This window comes from Phoenix dactylifera, chromosome 5 (genome assembly GCF_051530095.1).
Source record: "Phoenix dactylifera cultivar Ajwa chromosome 5, Ajwa_hap1_PhDact_Kaust_v1.1, whole genome shotgun sequence".
Lineage (NCBI taxonomy): Eukaryota > Viridiplantae > Streptophyta > Magnoliopsida > Arecales > Arecaceae > Phoenix > Phoenix dactylifera.
The window spans coordinates 40222771-40238844 of record NC_143194.1 but is presented as its reverse complement, the minus strand read 5'-3'; the positions used below and the strand labels follow the sequence as shown (position 1 = coordinate 40238844).

General features: G+C 40.0%; 1 protein-coding gene across 2 annotated transcripts; it reads left to right on the top strand.

The window, feature by feature from the left end:
• The first annotated feature begins 563 nt into the window (after positions 1–563).
• Positions 564–13032, top strand: LOC103708738 (glucan endo-1,3-beta-glucosidase 14-like). Of its 2 annotated transcripts, none has more exons than XM_008793797.6 (3): positions 564–1133; positions 2064–3103; positions 12704–13032. In XM_008793797.6, the coding sequence occupies exons 1-3, from the start codon at positions 872–874 to the stop codon at positions 12785–12787; spliced, it is 1386 nt and encodes a 461-aa protein (XP_008792019.1). In that variant the 5' UTR covers positions 564–871; the 3' UTR covers positions 12788–13032. The 2 variants fall into 2 exon arrangements, with proteins under 2 accessions (XP_008792019.1, XP_008792018.2); XM_008793796.6 differs by having other exon boundaries at positions 666–1133; positions 2064–3074.
• Positions 13033–16074: the final 3042 nt, after the last annotated feature.

The window sequence follows — 16074 nt, the reverse complement described above, 5'->3', positions numbered from 1 at the left end:
TCGTTACTATATTAATAGATATCTACATAATATATTATTAGAATTTTACATATGATCTTATATTAAAATAGCATATATAATGACATGATATTACAAGGTTAATATTAAAAAAAATTAACGTGAAACATTAAACATGAATATATTATTTTAGCAATATTATATAATACTAATATACATGAGAATAGTATAGAAATATTATAGTTTAATATTATATCATGTCAAGAATAATGGAATATTAATTTCATTGCCATATAATAAATAATAGTTATTTATCAATAACAAATAATATATCATTATATAGTTAAGTTGTTATATTATAATATTATCAATAATTATTATAGCATGCCGAGTTATATTTCGATATCATATATTAGTCCGGGAGGCCCTCGCACTCCAACGCGGGACGGTAGAGAAGGCGGTACACGGTTCGTTTTCTTATAGTCTTCGTCAAAGAATCCTTCTTTTTTCGGTTGCTCTCCCGCAGCCACAGCCGGCCGAGGCCGTCGCTTTTTTCCGCAGAGCCACGTAAAGGATTAAAAAAGAAGAAAAACAGAGAGTCTGGCATAGCACGACAACAAACCGAGAGGCCTCGAAAGAGAGAGGGCGAGAGAGAGGGAGGGGTGCGGAGGATGCTAAGAGGGGGAGGCAGGCAGCCACAAGTAACTGAGTGGAGCTTGGCCCCTGCGGGAGGACGAGGGAAGGGGGAGGGAGAAGGAATCTATTCGGTTCTTGTCTCTCTTCATTTCTCTCTCTCTGCGGGTGGTGAGTGGGTTCTTTACTTTCCTTCCACCGGGGGTTGCCGTGGTTGTGGTGGTGCGTTGGGAGGGGAAGAGGAGGTAGCCGTGGTTGGTTAAAGAATCTGGTCTATGGCATGCCTCGGGAACAAGCAACGCCCTTTCTCCTCCCGCTTTCCTTACCCCACATGGCATCTTCCTCCACTGCGCTCGCTCTTCTCATCACAATCCTCATCATCGTCATCCCCTGCCCCCTCCTCCTGTTCTTTTTCTTCTCCCGCCGCCAGCTTCGCCGCCCTCTCCCTCTTCCGCACAACGAGAAGAAGAAGGAAACGAAGATGATGTCTGGGCTGCTCCTCTTCGTTTGCCGCTGCCTCCTCCTCGTCCTTGCTTCTCACGGTATAACTCTCTCCTTGTCTCTGCGCCTTTTTGCCGCCAGCCATGCCTATCATCTTTTGCGGTATAACTCGTTCCTTATCTCCTTGTACTTACCCCTGCCTTTTTCTTTCCACCATCTTTCGCCCTTTTCTTTCTTTCTTTCTTTCTATTGAAATTTCAAAACTTTCTCCCTCCCTTCTTCTTGACATCGTCCCGAAAGTGCATTCCTGCTCTACACGGACCCCTGCAGGTGCACGTATCCCATAGGTTCAAGATTTTGAGAGGTTTCTTGATCTTGATGTCCTGATTCTGATCACCTGAGAACCTCTCTCCGTCTTTCATCCTCTTCCTTCTTCTCTTCTAGTACCCACCACCTTTCATGACAGGTTCCTCTCGCATCTCAGACGGCACTCTTCCATGTCGTTCTTTGAATCCCCATTTGCATATCATGACTGATTGTTCTTATTAAGTTTAAATTCAACGCGTGATGCTTTCAACGACTGAATTTTGGGATCTCTTTCATTTAATCTGCTGAAGGATTTTTTTTTTCTTCTTTCCAAATTGATTGAAGGCCTGTATATTTTATTTATTTATTTATTAGACCTCATCTCTCTGCTCACCACCTTGGCTAAAAGGCTGCCTGGGACGGTCACCGCCAATTTATAGATAGAGAATGTCTCATGAGAGGTTTTGTGTATGTATCAATAGTTGGGTGAAATGGTTAAAAAACAAAAAAAGGATTGATCTGTATTTTGTTGTGTTCTTTGACGCAATCACTTAATTGTACCTCTTCATGGTCCGATGGAAAATTTGTTAAATTTGAGATATCAGATAAGTGATCAAAATCCCTGCAGGTTATCTTTTTTCAGCCTAACATGCGGATTAGAATCTCTGGTCATGATGTTATATGAACTGTCTGCCGGTTACTGAGCTGTTTCTGTTTTTGTGCAGGCCCTGTGACGGTCCAGGCATTTACTGGAACTTATGGCATAAACTATGGTAGGATCGCTGACAACATTCCTCCACCTGAGAATGTTGTCATACTTTTGAAAGCAGCAAAGATAAAGAATGTTCGAATCTATGATGCTGATCACAGTGTCCTCAACGCGTTCAAAGGGTCTGGGCTTGAACTGGTCGTGTCAATTCCTAATGAATATGTTACAGACATGAGCGTGAATGAAGACCGGGCAATGGAGTGGCTCAAGGAAAATGTGCAACCCTTTCTGCCTGATACGCATATCCGAGGGATTGCTGTGGGGAATGAAGTGTTGGGAGGGACGGATCAAGCACTGGCAGAAGCATTATTAGGTGCTATCACAAATGTGTACAGTGCTCTTGAAAGGCTTCAATTGACAGATCTTATTGAGGTCTCAACACCTCATTCAGAGGGCGTGTTTGCTAATTCTTATCCACCATCATCATGCACTTTTAAGGAAAGCGTCATTGTATACATGAAGCCGCTCTTGGACTTCTTTTCACGGACTGGTGCTCCCTTCTATGTCAATGCCTATCCATTTTTGGCTTACAAAAGTGATCCTGAGCATATTGATATTAACTATGCCCTCTTTAAGTCAAACTCTGGAATTTATGATGCAAAGACCAGTCTGCACTATAACAACATGTTGGATGCTCAGATAGATGCAGCTTATGCTGCTCTGGAAGCTGCTGGCTATGAGAAGATGGAGGTCCTGGTTGCAGAGACAGGTTGGGCTTCAGCTGGGGATGAAAATGAAGCAGGAGCTACAGTTCAGAATGCAAGGACTTACAATTTCAATCTGCGTAAGCGGCTTTTCAAGAAGAAAGGGACTCCACTCAGGCCAAAGATTGCGGTTAAGGCATATTGCTTTGCCTTGTTTAATGAGAATTTGAAGCCTGGACCAGCATCTGAGAGACATTTTGGACTGTTCAAGGCTGATGGGAGCATTGCGTACAATATTGGTTTTCGGGGACTGAAGCCTTCAGGTGCATCTCGATCTCTTTTATCTTTGAAGGTATGCAACATATCTAAAACTTGTAAGCTCTCAAGTGACCTTTGCTGTTATTTGGAAACTAGGAGACCTAACTTCTCTTTTGGTATACAAAATGCTTGTAGTTGTAACCTAAACAGGAACTGCTTGAACGTTATCCTATCATAGTGTAATGATGAATGATGATAACATTAGGCATGCTTTAAGTTTTTGAGTTAATATTCTATATACAAAATGCTTCTAGTTGTAACCAAAATTGAAACTGCTTGAACATTATATTATTGTAGTGTAGTGGTGAGTAATAATGACCCTTGGGCATGTTACTTACATCCATCCATAAATACATGCAACCATACATAGCTACATACATACATAAGATCTTTCTCTTTAATTATGCCTTAAATAGCCAACTATTATCTTGTGCATTATGCTTGAAGGCAAGGTTCACCATTTGAATATTGGACCCCATACCGATACAACGCCGATAAAGTATTGGCATACGAAGGTCGGCTTAGCATGCTAAGGCTCAGTATGCCTTCCGTACCAAGTCTCAGTTCAATATCGGTACAGTATGATATCCTCGATATGGAACTGTACGCACCGGTACAGCGAACAATGCATGAAAATGTTCATTGTAATGCACTAGGTATGTTGAATTTGCTTGATTGAGTGTTCTTGTAAGCCTTAAGCTACTTTGTTGCAGTATGCTAGTAAAGAGTTGCTTTTAGGCATCGGAAAAATCTAAAGTATCGTGTTGTGTGAAAATTGCTTGCTCACTATAGTGATGTACTGTCCTATATGGTAAATGCTTTGTGTATCACTCCAAAGACAAAAGCATGTCAACATAAATAGATGCGAAGAACTTTCAATGAATACTTAAGCACTCAACAAATCTTCTTTTTCCTAATAAAGAGGCATACTTCAGAACACTACACTTTTGACTCATCCAAACAGGTCTTGCATTCTAAGTCAGCTAGATCATCATTTAATAGCATGCGAAAGTAATCATTGCCTGCAAATTAGAAACAACAATAAGCATATTATGACTAAAAGAGTTTTAGATAAAAGTATATTTGAAAGAATTGTGGGTTAAACATGAAGCATGCATGCAAACTAGGCCCATAACCCAAGGAGGTTTGCACTTCATGTACAAGGCTTGTGGCACAAGCAAGCTCATATGTAGAGCATGTGGGCACACCAAGGACAAGAGTGTCAGGCATGCCCAACTCATTCTGCATTCAAAGATTGGTAAACTGTTCAACTCCAGCTGCAACTGCCAAAGCAAGAGGTTAGGGGTACATTCAAAATTCTGCTTGGTAAATTGTTGTGTCTTGGTCGCATTTCAAGTACATCATGGTTGCCCTTGGGATTCTCTCTGTCTTTGTAGGATCTTATATGCGAACTGCACTTTAAGCTATTTGTTTTGTCATGTCACCATGAATAATGGAAGCAGCCTAGATGTCAGCAATCTCAAGCGTAACATACATTCAATCTCAAGCTTAACTTACATGGATTAGCAAATATACATTATGAGAGGTTAAAAAAATCTTGGCCTTACCTTTGGCAAACAAAGAAATGATATAGTCCTGAGGATAGCATTACAGGATATTTGGTTTGAGAAATGCAAACCAAAGGAAAAACACGGAGAAGAAAGAAAAGAAAGAAGAGAGAAATGTGGGTAACCAAAAAATTTTCTTTAAATTAAAAAATATCTTTCTTTTGATTATAGTTTTCTGATCATCACTTACTCTTATATACAAGTATCCTTGGCTGACACCGAAACATATATTGAACTATTGAAGCAATTATTTTATTACTGATTTTTCAATGAGCAATTTGTTTATCCTATATCTTTACCCAAATCATTTGCAACTGGTTGATCTTTATTTGGTGGATCTTCAGTCATTAATTTCACAACTTGCGTGATTGAAAGTAGCATCATCAGCTGGCAAATCTTCGAAAATTGTGTTTTCAGTTGTTCGACTTATCACAATTGGATTGTGCTCTCCATATCTGTAGAATATGGATCTTCAAATGCCATTTGGTCGTATTTTGTCATCATCTGACTGAATAGCAGCCTCAACAGTGGGTTTAACAGCTGCTATATATTTTACCATTTTTAAAAGCTCTAAACTAGTTAATCTTGTTTTACTTTTTCCTTCTCCTTTTCCAGTAGTTTTCTCCCAAGCATCCCTTAGGTTTTCACCTTCTATGTTCTGTATGACCACAGTTTTGGTAAGATGATTACCCTAACAATGATTGTCTAATATCAAACAAATGTTGCCTTGAGGTTAGGGTTGCATGATGCTTCTTGAGGGAAAGAGAAGGAAGAAGATATGAGTAGGAGAAGAAAAAGGAACAAGAGGTGATCATGGAATTGACATCAAGACTCTTCAAAAATCAGCATTTGAAATTTGAATCTCAATGTTTGGATCTGCCCTCAGTCTCATATAAGAGATATCTAAATGACCCCAATCATAATCCTTACAAATTAAGAATTTCTTAATGCCATATATCATCAAGTTGAATTTTCGACCCAAATCTAAAAAGAAATCCGACTCAATCAAAACATTGACCAATCCTTTCTAATTGTATTACTGATGAACTAAACACTGGTCAAATATTGAGGAGATCTTAACAAATCAAAATTTTCTAAAAAACTCAGATTTTCAGCTTGTGATTAGCCCAAAGATGCATAAATAGGTGCCTCCAACATGTACCATGTTCTACCAACCATTCCATGTGTCGTTCTTCCATGTTGAAGCAGAAAATTTTAAAAGATACCTAAAAGAATTTAATATCAAAAAGGAAAATGGATTCAATAGGTGGCATGCTGACTTGTAGTGGGTACTGACAAGGGTTTAAAATGCTAACCATAATGCCCTGTACCACAAGTTTTACCGCCCCATATTGCATGCCATACCTCCCCATAATGATTCATATGGGGAGCACCATCTGTTTTGATGAACTGTGATTAGATACGAGGGTGTGCTGTCAGTACATGATAGATATTGCGAAATTGCAAATCTTGGGTGCCAACATTGGTATGACATGCGTAGTTTTTACACTTTTTGAGATAATTTTGAAATACATAGGCATGACTAAATTTAATTTAATATTTTGATTACAAACACCAAAAGCATACTTTTGATATTCATGGTCCAAAATATCTCCAACTTCAAAAGGTTGTTCAAACTATTTAGTTGTCTCTATGAATCCTTGTTTTGCAATAATTCATGTTTAGAGCCATATCTGATGTTTGCCTAATTGCATATGAGATAGGCATTAGGAACATGTTATTGTAGTGGTGGATGGATCAGGAGTTCTTGGAATATGTGGTAAATTAAGTGCCCCCAATCAGTGTATCTTAGTTTATCAAGCCGGAATGACAAGCATTTTAGGCAATAGACATGCCATTACCTAGAGTGAAACAGCATCAACTTTTTCCCAAGAGTTACATGAGTTTTGGTTCCATAAATTCCTAGGTTGTTAGTTTTCTTATTATTATTATTATTATTATCATTCATAATTTATAGTTATAAACTTAGGGTAACATACCGTATGCATCCTAAATGGGGTTCTTTGTTTACACCTTAGAGTTGATTCTAATGCTATAAAAAATACTACTTAAGATATGCCATCTTGGTACCAGGCTGTGTACCGGTGCCATCCTATTACTGTATCGGTATGGCCAGTGCGGAGGCCAATTCGCTATACTGAATATCGGCATCCCTTTATACCACGTACCGGTACCGAACAAGTATGGTACGGTATGCCCCATATCGTCTGGTTCGGCACGGTATGGCATACCTACTATTGCTTTTTACCTCTAGTGAAATCTTGAGATCATGATCATAAATGTGGATATTGATTTTTTTAACTTTTCTCCTCGATCTCATGGATTTCCAATGTCTTGAGTGTTTTCACTGCCTTAATGATCCTCTAACTAGCATAGATTAGAAGTTATTTACCCAATGCTTTTTTTGGCTACAACTAAATTTACTAACAATATAAATTGACTGGTATTGTCTTTAAACTATTAAGTTATTGCTCTGATATTCTATTTAGAATAGTCATCATACACTATGAACAAAACCCGAACTTTTCTTTTCTCTTTTTCTTAATGAATATTGATGAACCTTGAGAGGAGACAAAGAACTAGAAGAATGTCAGAAATGAAGAACTAATCATGATATGCTATTAATTATTTGAATATGCAAATTAGTATGCCATTTCTATTCTTCTTGATATTAAGCTTCCTTCATCAACTATCATCCATCTTTCAATTGAAGATGCTGATCTGCTCCGAATCCAACTTGTTTCTAGTGTCTATGCAAACAAAGCCCTCCTTATGAATGGAGTTTCTGCCGTATCCTTGCAGGCATAAAGTTTTTGTTGTAGCAAATTTGTCATTAGGAAACATTTTTCATAAGTTTGACTCAGCCTTAGGATATAAGAGTGCTATATTTTGATGATACACCCGAGGGGGGGCATGTGAAAAGAGTTTTTCTTGGAAGTTTTATCCTTGTTTCCAAATCCAAATACTTTTTAATCTACATTCAAAAGCATTATATTGCCATATTATGCCACAATTTGGTGCATAAAAAGAGAGTTTCGGAGCTTTTTTGGGATCATCTTCATGCCGTCAATTGGTTAGCCCTGTCAACTACTTCAACCTCCATGTTGCTATACTCCTCATCTCATAATTAGGATCCCTTAAGATCTCCGAATTCAATTACCTTAGGAGACGTACAATAGATGTGCTCAGCAACCAGAAGTATTATTGACCCTAGTTTCAACCCCTATACTATGGTTCCAAACAATTCTTATTAGTCATAGGAGTAATGATTCAACTTCTTATGAGACTTCAATATAATAGAAAGCCTCATAATCTGATTAAAACAAACTCCTTAAGAAGAAATGATGTCACCAATATTGCAATAATTTTCACTGCCATAGAATGCTGTACTACCCGATTTAGGACGTACTGAGCCGTATTAGGGGTGGACTGGTACGGTTCCGCCCCTCAGTTCGAAGAACTTGTAAGGAAGGGGAAGAAGTAGAGAGTGGAAAAGAGAGAGAGGGAGGGAGGGAGAGGGAGGATGGGGAGGATGGGAGGGAGAGAGAGAGGGAGAACTATGCGAAAGCCCTCTTTCGGCCTCGTCTGGTCCTCTAGCCCTCTGCCTCCCTCTTCCTCCCTCCCTTGCCAGCTCTCTCTTTGTCGGTACATGCCAGAACAGAATGGCATGATGCCATATCATACCGTATCACTAGCCAATCAGAATGGGTGCCAGTACCGGTTCGCCACTAAATAAAACTCAAGGCCAGAAATGTAGAATTGCTACATAGAATTGTTGAACTTTTCACTGAAGTATGCCAGCGGATGTCTTTGTGTAAAACAACTTGATGCGAGCATCAAATTAATAGTAGCCTGATACCTTGAAAAACTTGTCAAATCTACTGGCTAAAAATTAGGTGCTTTAATTGTCTTATGAACGAATATCTTCAATACATCGCTTTTATCCTTTGTTTAAACAAATGGTTGTTCTTGCCAAACTTGATGAGTTCTATTAGGGAGTTGAAATCAAATTCGTTATAGAAAATAGCTACTCTGTGAAATATATACACCTCATCTATTGTCAGAACAACCACTCAATAGTGGCTTGAACTTTCTATGTGTCCACTTAGATGCCTCTAGATGACAAAAAAAAAAACCAGAAAAGAAATGTTTAGGCATATAATGGGAACTTTCTACAAATTGATATAAAAGCTTCTCCTGATGTAGAACTGTCATCATTTGTTAAATATTGTACTTAAGATGCTTATAAGATGTTCATACAAACAAATAATTCATCAAAGCACTTAGATAAAAGTTTTTCAACCAATAGATATAATGCTTGTGTCATCATTTTGATGAGAGTGTTGTTCGATCAAAAGGCAAGATAAGCCATTCGTAGGCATGCACCTTTGATACAAATGTCATTTTTCACTTATTATCTAGTCAAATTTGTATTTGAAGGTATCACTTATTCTATTCTTCAACTATTCAATATGATAGAAATTCCAAAAGTTTACCAAGTCATACGATGGAGTATAGTTATTTCATGGTCATCTTTCTAATTGCACAAGTGTTTGCACATTTGTTCCATGTCTTGTTGAAACTCCCTAATTATTAACTTATCTGGTTACTTATTTACCTCCTATTAACTCTAGATATTTGGTAAGGTATATACAATGTGTTGGCAGGTCTAACAAGTGACTACAAGTAAAACTTCCTAAACATCCTGCATATCTCTTAGAGTAGGCAATCCTTTGACAGCTCCTAAGCAACCGCCATCATCACCATTTAGTTTTTTCTTTTTGTGACAAAAATGGGGATGGCCGCAAATTGTTGTCAAATATATTAGTTGGAAAGATTGACTATAGTTTTACAGCTATTTTCCCACCTGATGTCACTCTAAGGATTGATGTCATATTCTTGGAGAAAATAACTTAGACGAAAGAGATCCATGTTATGCAGACCTACTATATTCAAAGTATGCCTTTGGCTACCTTCAACTTGGAAAGACATTTTCAGCTTATGCAGCCTAACTAGACTGGCCTGATTTTGGACAGGCTTGAGTAAAGGTTTTTGGCTTGTCAGCTGGGCCAAGTATATTGAGGCCTGACCAGATATCAAGTTGGTTGGGGTTCGCTTAATTTGACATTGGCCTGGCCTGACTATGCTTGACAGTAAATTAGTTACAAATATCACTTTTGTGTGTGTGTATATATATATAATTTATGTATTTATGAGTCCTAGCTCTCATCGCAACAGCAGAACTATCTGGTCCTGTACTCTCTTCTCAAGTGCTAAACCCCATCCGGTGGAAACCTAGTTCCCCTTCCCCCCTCGTCTTCCCTGCTGAGTCACATTCTCACCACTGCCAATTGGCAATTCTGAATCATATGCCCCTCCCAGCTCCTTTCCCCCACTATCTCCCTTTCCCCAATCGCAATCCAGAGTGACAGAACCCCCTCTCTCTCTGCTTAACCTTTTACCCTCGTAGAGCTGCATTTGCATAGCAACAACTACTGCTGATTTTAACAATTCAAAGCCAATATGCCTTTCCAATCATTCATGGATCTAATGCTTTGTTGGGTCAGATTGGCTGGCCTCGGGCTGTAGGAGTCAAGCCTGAGTCCGAGCTGAATGCGGCTCGAGCTAGCATGTTTAGTTGATGTCCAAATGTGGCACGGCTCAAACCTGGTTCAGGCTGGTATATGCATAAGTGCATATATAATAGAGGTCCTTTACTTTTTTCTCTTCATATCATCACATATTGAGATCACTAAATGATTTCTCTAGGATTTCCTTAGTTTAAAACTCCATGGGCTTCCAAGCTAATCTTTCTGTTGAGTTGGAAAAGTATTGGCATGCCCATCATTTGAGAACCTTTCTATAAACATCTGATTGTCTGCTTAACAACATTTAGCTCAACTTCAGGGATGTTCGTATCATCACATCTGTATGCATTCTTTCCCAAACTCCCTTGTTTTAGAAAGTGATCGAGTGGCGGAGAAAAATTGGCATGGCATTTGACGTCGTTGACCTATGATATGTGGTGCACAAGTTTCTGCCCAAGTTCCAACTGTGTTGTGTTTCATTGATCACTTGTCATCCTTTTTCTGGGTGGATGATTAATTATCATCCTTGGTGCATAAACTTTGTATTGAATTTCATTGAGCACCTGCCATCCTTTGTGCATGAGAGTCATTTTTTTTCATCAGTCACCTGTCATCTAGGTTCGTAAGAGTTAGTATTTCATTGATCACCCATCATCATGGTTTAAAAACCTCTAGAACATGACAGTACGAGTGGTACCATATTATTCCGGCAAAAAAGGGGCACTGGCACACAGGATGTCAGCGTGGGACTACATCCCATACTATGTGTTGATGCTCGGAAAAAGCGAATGCACCCTTTGATACCGGTTTTAAAACCTTGCATGTCATCCTTGATACCCAAGTTCGACAGTATTGTATTTCATGTGTCACCTTATCCTTCAAATCTTGAAAATCATTATCAACATGTTAGCCTTAGAAGCACAGCGAATAGTATTTGGAGCAATATCTTTATTGGCTTGAAATGCCTCACATGACTTGGTGTAATGTAGTCATCTTTTTGAAACCACCATCTCAGGATCAACTTATATGGTGCACAAGTTTCTGCACATGTTCTATCAGCAGTTTATTTCATTGATCATCTGTCATCCTTGGTGCATAAGATCAACCACTTCAAGTTGACATGATTGTTTTTATTTTTTTGGTTAATTTGTATATTTGGGGTGGGCTTGGGTGGGGAGTGAGTGGTTCTAGAAAAAGTATCTTAGCCTTATGTGTCAAGCAGTTGCTAAAGGTCATAGATCTCTCCTGGTCTACCCTAGGCACTAGGCTTTATAGTATCTAAGACTCGAGATGTGTTTTCATTTCTTGCGTGCTGCTTGGAGGCCAGATTTTTAAGCCTAAGCTGACAATCTAAACTTGGCCGAGCCTTTACGAGACAAATAGCTAATCAATATAATATTTAGATAGGTTTTCCTTTGTGAGGGAAGTTTGGAGACCTCTTGGTGCCCTCGAGATGAATGCCATTGCTATAGCTTAGGTTTGGCTAGAAGGCCAAATTTTCAAGCAAAAGCTTGGAGTTTTTTGGTTCAAGTATTTTTGGGGCAACCCTAACATATTGGTACCTCTAATTGCATTTAAGGTTGTAATGATAACACCTTCTTTCAGGGGTTTAAAAAAAACAGTCGTTGATGGACCCATTTTAATTGAAGTTTACTAGGGATTCTTTAGAGAGTAAGTTATTTGGAGCAAAGGTCTCATTAAAATATTGAAATAACCTTAGAAAGTGATGGAAAGGGAAGAGGTTATCTCATGGTCTGTCCACTAGAGATAGTATACAGAGCTGGGTTCAACTATACCTATTTTAGTTTTGGGATGCTGATAATATGAATGTTGTTTTGTTCCCAGAGCATTTCAATATGTTAAGATCTCAAGAAATTTGTTAATTGATACATGCTTTTGTTCAAATTGCCATTACATATGTGGACCGGTTAGTAGTAGTGTTTGAGGTCATGTTTACATGTGGCTTGTCAGCACTTGTTTGTGCCAGAATTCCATTCCCCAAGTCATTTCCCTCTTTTCTTTCATTCTTCATTTATTTATTTATTATTTATTTATTTATTTACCCGATCATGTTAGTTAAAAGAGTTGGGAAGCGATAATGCATGATTGGTGTGAAAGACGTCAGAAGCAGCAGAGAAAGTAATTTAGATATGACAAAAACCAGAAACTAATCCAATGATGAACTTAGATTATTGTATTTGCTATAGCTCCGTTTTGTGCTGAAGGGGTTGAGCATATGTTAGAGGTAGATTGAGAATTACTGATATGGATATATGAATATTATGGCTTGTGAAAGTTTGTGAGTGAATTAACCTGGGAACTAAATTGCTTGCTGCTGTTAATATACATGGCAGCATATATTGGCAGTTCTTTTTTCCACTTTGTTACTAATCATAACGCAATGCCCTTTGCTGCAGACTTAAAAACTCTCTAATGCTCTGGGGGTTATGGTTGCAGGATCTTGGAGCTCGAGGTTGGGTTGCATCTTACTCCATGGTTCTCACCACCTGTATGGCAGCCCTCCTGGCTTTGACAATGTGACGGGGCCATTTGTAGAAAATGTGCATTGGATGTGCTTGAGTTGGATCACGGAAATGTTCTTCCAGATCTGGTCCCCAGTGTGCGTCACCCATTCATAGATTGGTCATTTACAGGTTTTCTTGAGTTTGTGATTGGAAATAGTTGATCATTTTATGTACTTCAGCACTGTTCTCGATTGTATGTTCATAGGAATATGAACGCTAGAAGCAAAAATAAAATATAAATTGAGAAACTATTAATTGATCTCTTCTTTTTTCTTCATTTTTTTCTTTTAATGTTGACTGCATACACGAGGACAGGCGATAAAGATAGGACTTAACAGAGCAAGAAACGTACATGTGGTCTTCTTTTTCAACAACTAATTTTAATTAACCTCATTTTTTTTGGAGGGGCAATTATTAGGTGGACGAAGTCCACCGTGCACCTAAGATGAATAAAATCTCTTCTATTTTCTCTTCTTTTTTCTTTTTTCTTAATGTGATACGTGCTAGGATGATTTCATCCAAGGTCCATGGTGGATTTTTTTTTCCGTCTACTTTGGTAAGCATTTGGGTTGTTAATTGTTATTGCTGCTGCCGTGCTATCAAAATTGTATTCAGATTAGTTTGTTTTGGTGATATCTAGAAGCTTTTATAATTTGAACGGTAACATCGTATGACTAATTGGGGTTACTAGCAAAATATCTTTGTGAGACTACTCTGATGGGCCAACCTCACGACCAACAGTAAAGTACATGACAACTGTGATTTTGTTGGACGGATTTATAGTTGTCAGGAGAGGGGACACACATACATCTAACTGAGTAAGCGGGTATCCTCTCAAATCAGATTGGACCCTGACAGATTGGGTCGGGCTGACTTTCCTGATCGAGCTTAGCATGATGTGGTTTTCTTCAATCCGGCCGATCCGCTTACCCTGAACAGGTCGAGTCAGGCTTAGGGCATTATTGTCCATTAGGAAAAGATTATAAAAAAGTCACGGGTGGTTCTATATACACCCCCCCTATTGCTCAGGACACCCCCCAAAAATTAAAAAAAAATTAAATACTCTCTACACCCCCCCCCATTTGCTAAGGACACCCCTAAAAAATTAAAAATTCCTAAATTACCCCCCACCCTTCCCACCCCCTCACCTAAATTGCTCTCTACACCCCCCAAACCCCCCCCCCACCCCGCTCTTCCCCTCCAAAACACCCGCCAGCTTCTCCCTTCCGCCCAAAAAACCTCGCCTCAAGCACCTCCCCGGCCATCTCCCGAGCAACGAGCACCTCGCCGGCGGAGGAGGAGGGGGGAGGCGGAGGAGGAGGACGGGGAGGCGGGGGGAGGCGGAGGGGGAGGTGGGGGATGGGGAGGAGGAGGAAGGAGGACGGGGAGGTGGGGGAAGAGGAGTGAGAGGAGGTGGCGGAGGAGGAGGGGGGAGGCGGAGGAGGAGGACGGGGAGATGGAGGGGGAGGTGGAGGGGAGGACGGGGAGGTGGAGGGGAGGAGGGGGGAGGTGGGGGATGGGGAGGAGGAGGAAGGAGGACGGGGAGGTGGGGGATGGGGAGGAGGAGGAAGCGGGCGCAGGGGGGAGGGGGGAGGAAGACGAGGCGGAGGGGTGATGGGGGAGGCGGAGGAGGAGGAGGAGGAGGCGGAGGAGGAGGACGGGGAGGTGGGGGATGGGGAGGAGGAGGAGGAGGGGGAGGGGTGATGGGGGAGGCGGAGGAGGAGGAGGAGGAGGCGGCAGTGAGGAGGAGGGGGAGGGGAGGAGGCGGCAGTGAGGCGGAGGAGGAGGAGGAGGCGGCGGCAGTGAGGAGGAAGGGGGGGTGTACTGAGAAAATTTCAAGGGCAATATGGTAATTACACTAAAGGTTAGTTTGGGTATTTTTTTTTTTGTTTTTGGGGGGTGTCCTTAGAACCACCCAAAAGTCACCATGCGTGGGAATTATACTTGTCCTTGCAGGATGGGCATGACGTACCAGGACCAGGCCGGCCGTCCTCATCAGGCTGAACCCAAAAATAAAAGACTAGGAAAGATTAGTGAGAGATGGAGCCCCTTCCCAGCCTATACCTTGATTGACATAGAATTGGCAAGTCGATGTTGAGATGATGTGGATAGAACGGAGCCGAGAGATAAATACTTTCCATTTTTCATAAGATGAGAATGAAAAAGAAGAGGCAATATTTGCCAAAAGAAGGACCTGCCACGAAACAAAAGAAGAGGCCAGTTTGCAGTTGCAAGATGAGACCTACCAAATCAGTCATCCAATTTAAACTCATTCAGTCGGGAAGCAACCTTCCAAAAGTCCCCTTTAAAGGAATTAATATAAGATTCTTTATAGAAAACAGATTATTTCCAAGGAACAGAAGGAGGAGGAGAGTGCTAGCATGCTCTTCCGCCATGAGGTCGGGTTGTTGGTGGCATTAAGCCCCATCATTAGGGCCGAGGAGGGGTTGGATAGCCACCACAGACCATTACGTAGGATTTGATAACAACCACGGGTTATAACCTAGGATTTGATGGCCACCATGGGCTATAATATGGGTTGGAGAGCCACCACGCTATAACGTGGTACGGTATCAACTTTGGACTAAGTCATGATCTTGGTTGGTCCAAACTGGAAAAAAGAAATTGATAAGAAATTCGAAAATCAAGTTAATGAGAGATGAACTTCATGACATAAGCAATTTTTCTTGAACAATTGGTGATATATATATATGCATGTATGTATGTATGTATGTATGTATGTATATGCTTCTTGAAAAAGGTGAAAATGAGAACTTATGTGCATATTATTTATGAATTTTTTTTATATGATATTTGTCTGGTATTATTAATTAATTATTTTTTTATTGCTTATGGTGTAATAGTTTGGGATTCTTACTGAGCTGGAAAAGCTCATATTTTTCTTACCTTTTTTTTCAAAGTCATAGGAGGCACGGTTTCGAATGGGAGGGGTGTGGAGTTCGTGCAGCTAGTCATTAATTAGTTAGTCATTTTTTTATTTTGCTGATACCGATAGACATCGAAAAAATTGTACTTGAACCAATTAATGATATAATGTTAGTTATTATAATTGTTGGTATTGTATAAATTATAGTTGTTAGTGGGTAGACTTAGACCCTCCGATGTCTAAGTCATAATAACGAGACAATAATATAGAAGGAAGAGATTTCAGCAGAGGGTGGTCTCTGTGAGTTATAGTGAGTGCTTATTATGTGCATACTTTAAGTCCTCTAGGTTGCCCCTTTATATTGGAGAGTCAGTCTTGTTGTTACTCGAGCCGACGTGACGTAAATAATGCCAAGC

Coding starts and splice junctions, on each gene's coding strand:
- LOC103708738 (XM_008793796.6), top strand. CDS start 872: ATGCCTCGGGAACAAGCAACGCCCTTTCTCCTCCCGCTTTCCTTACCC. Junction 1,134..2,063: donor CCTCGTCCTTGCTTCTCACG/GTATAACTCTCT, acceptor GTTTTTGTGCAG/GCCCTGTGACGGTCCAGGCA. Junction 3,075..12,703: donor TCGGGGACTGAAGCCTTCAG/GTGCATCTCGAT, acceptor TTATGGTTGCAG/GATCTTGGAGCTCGAGGTTG.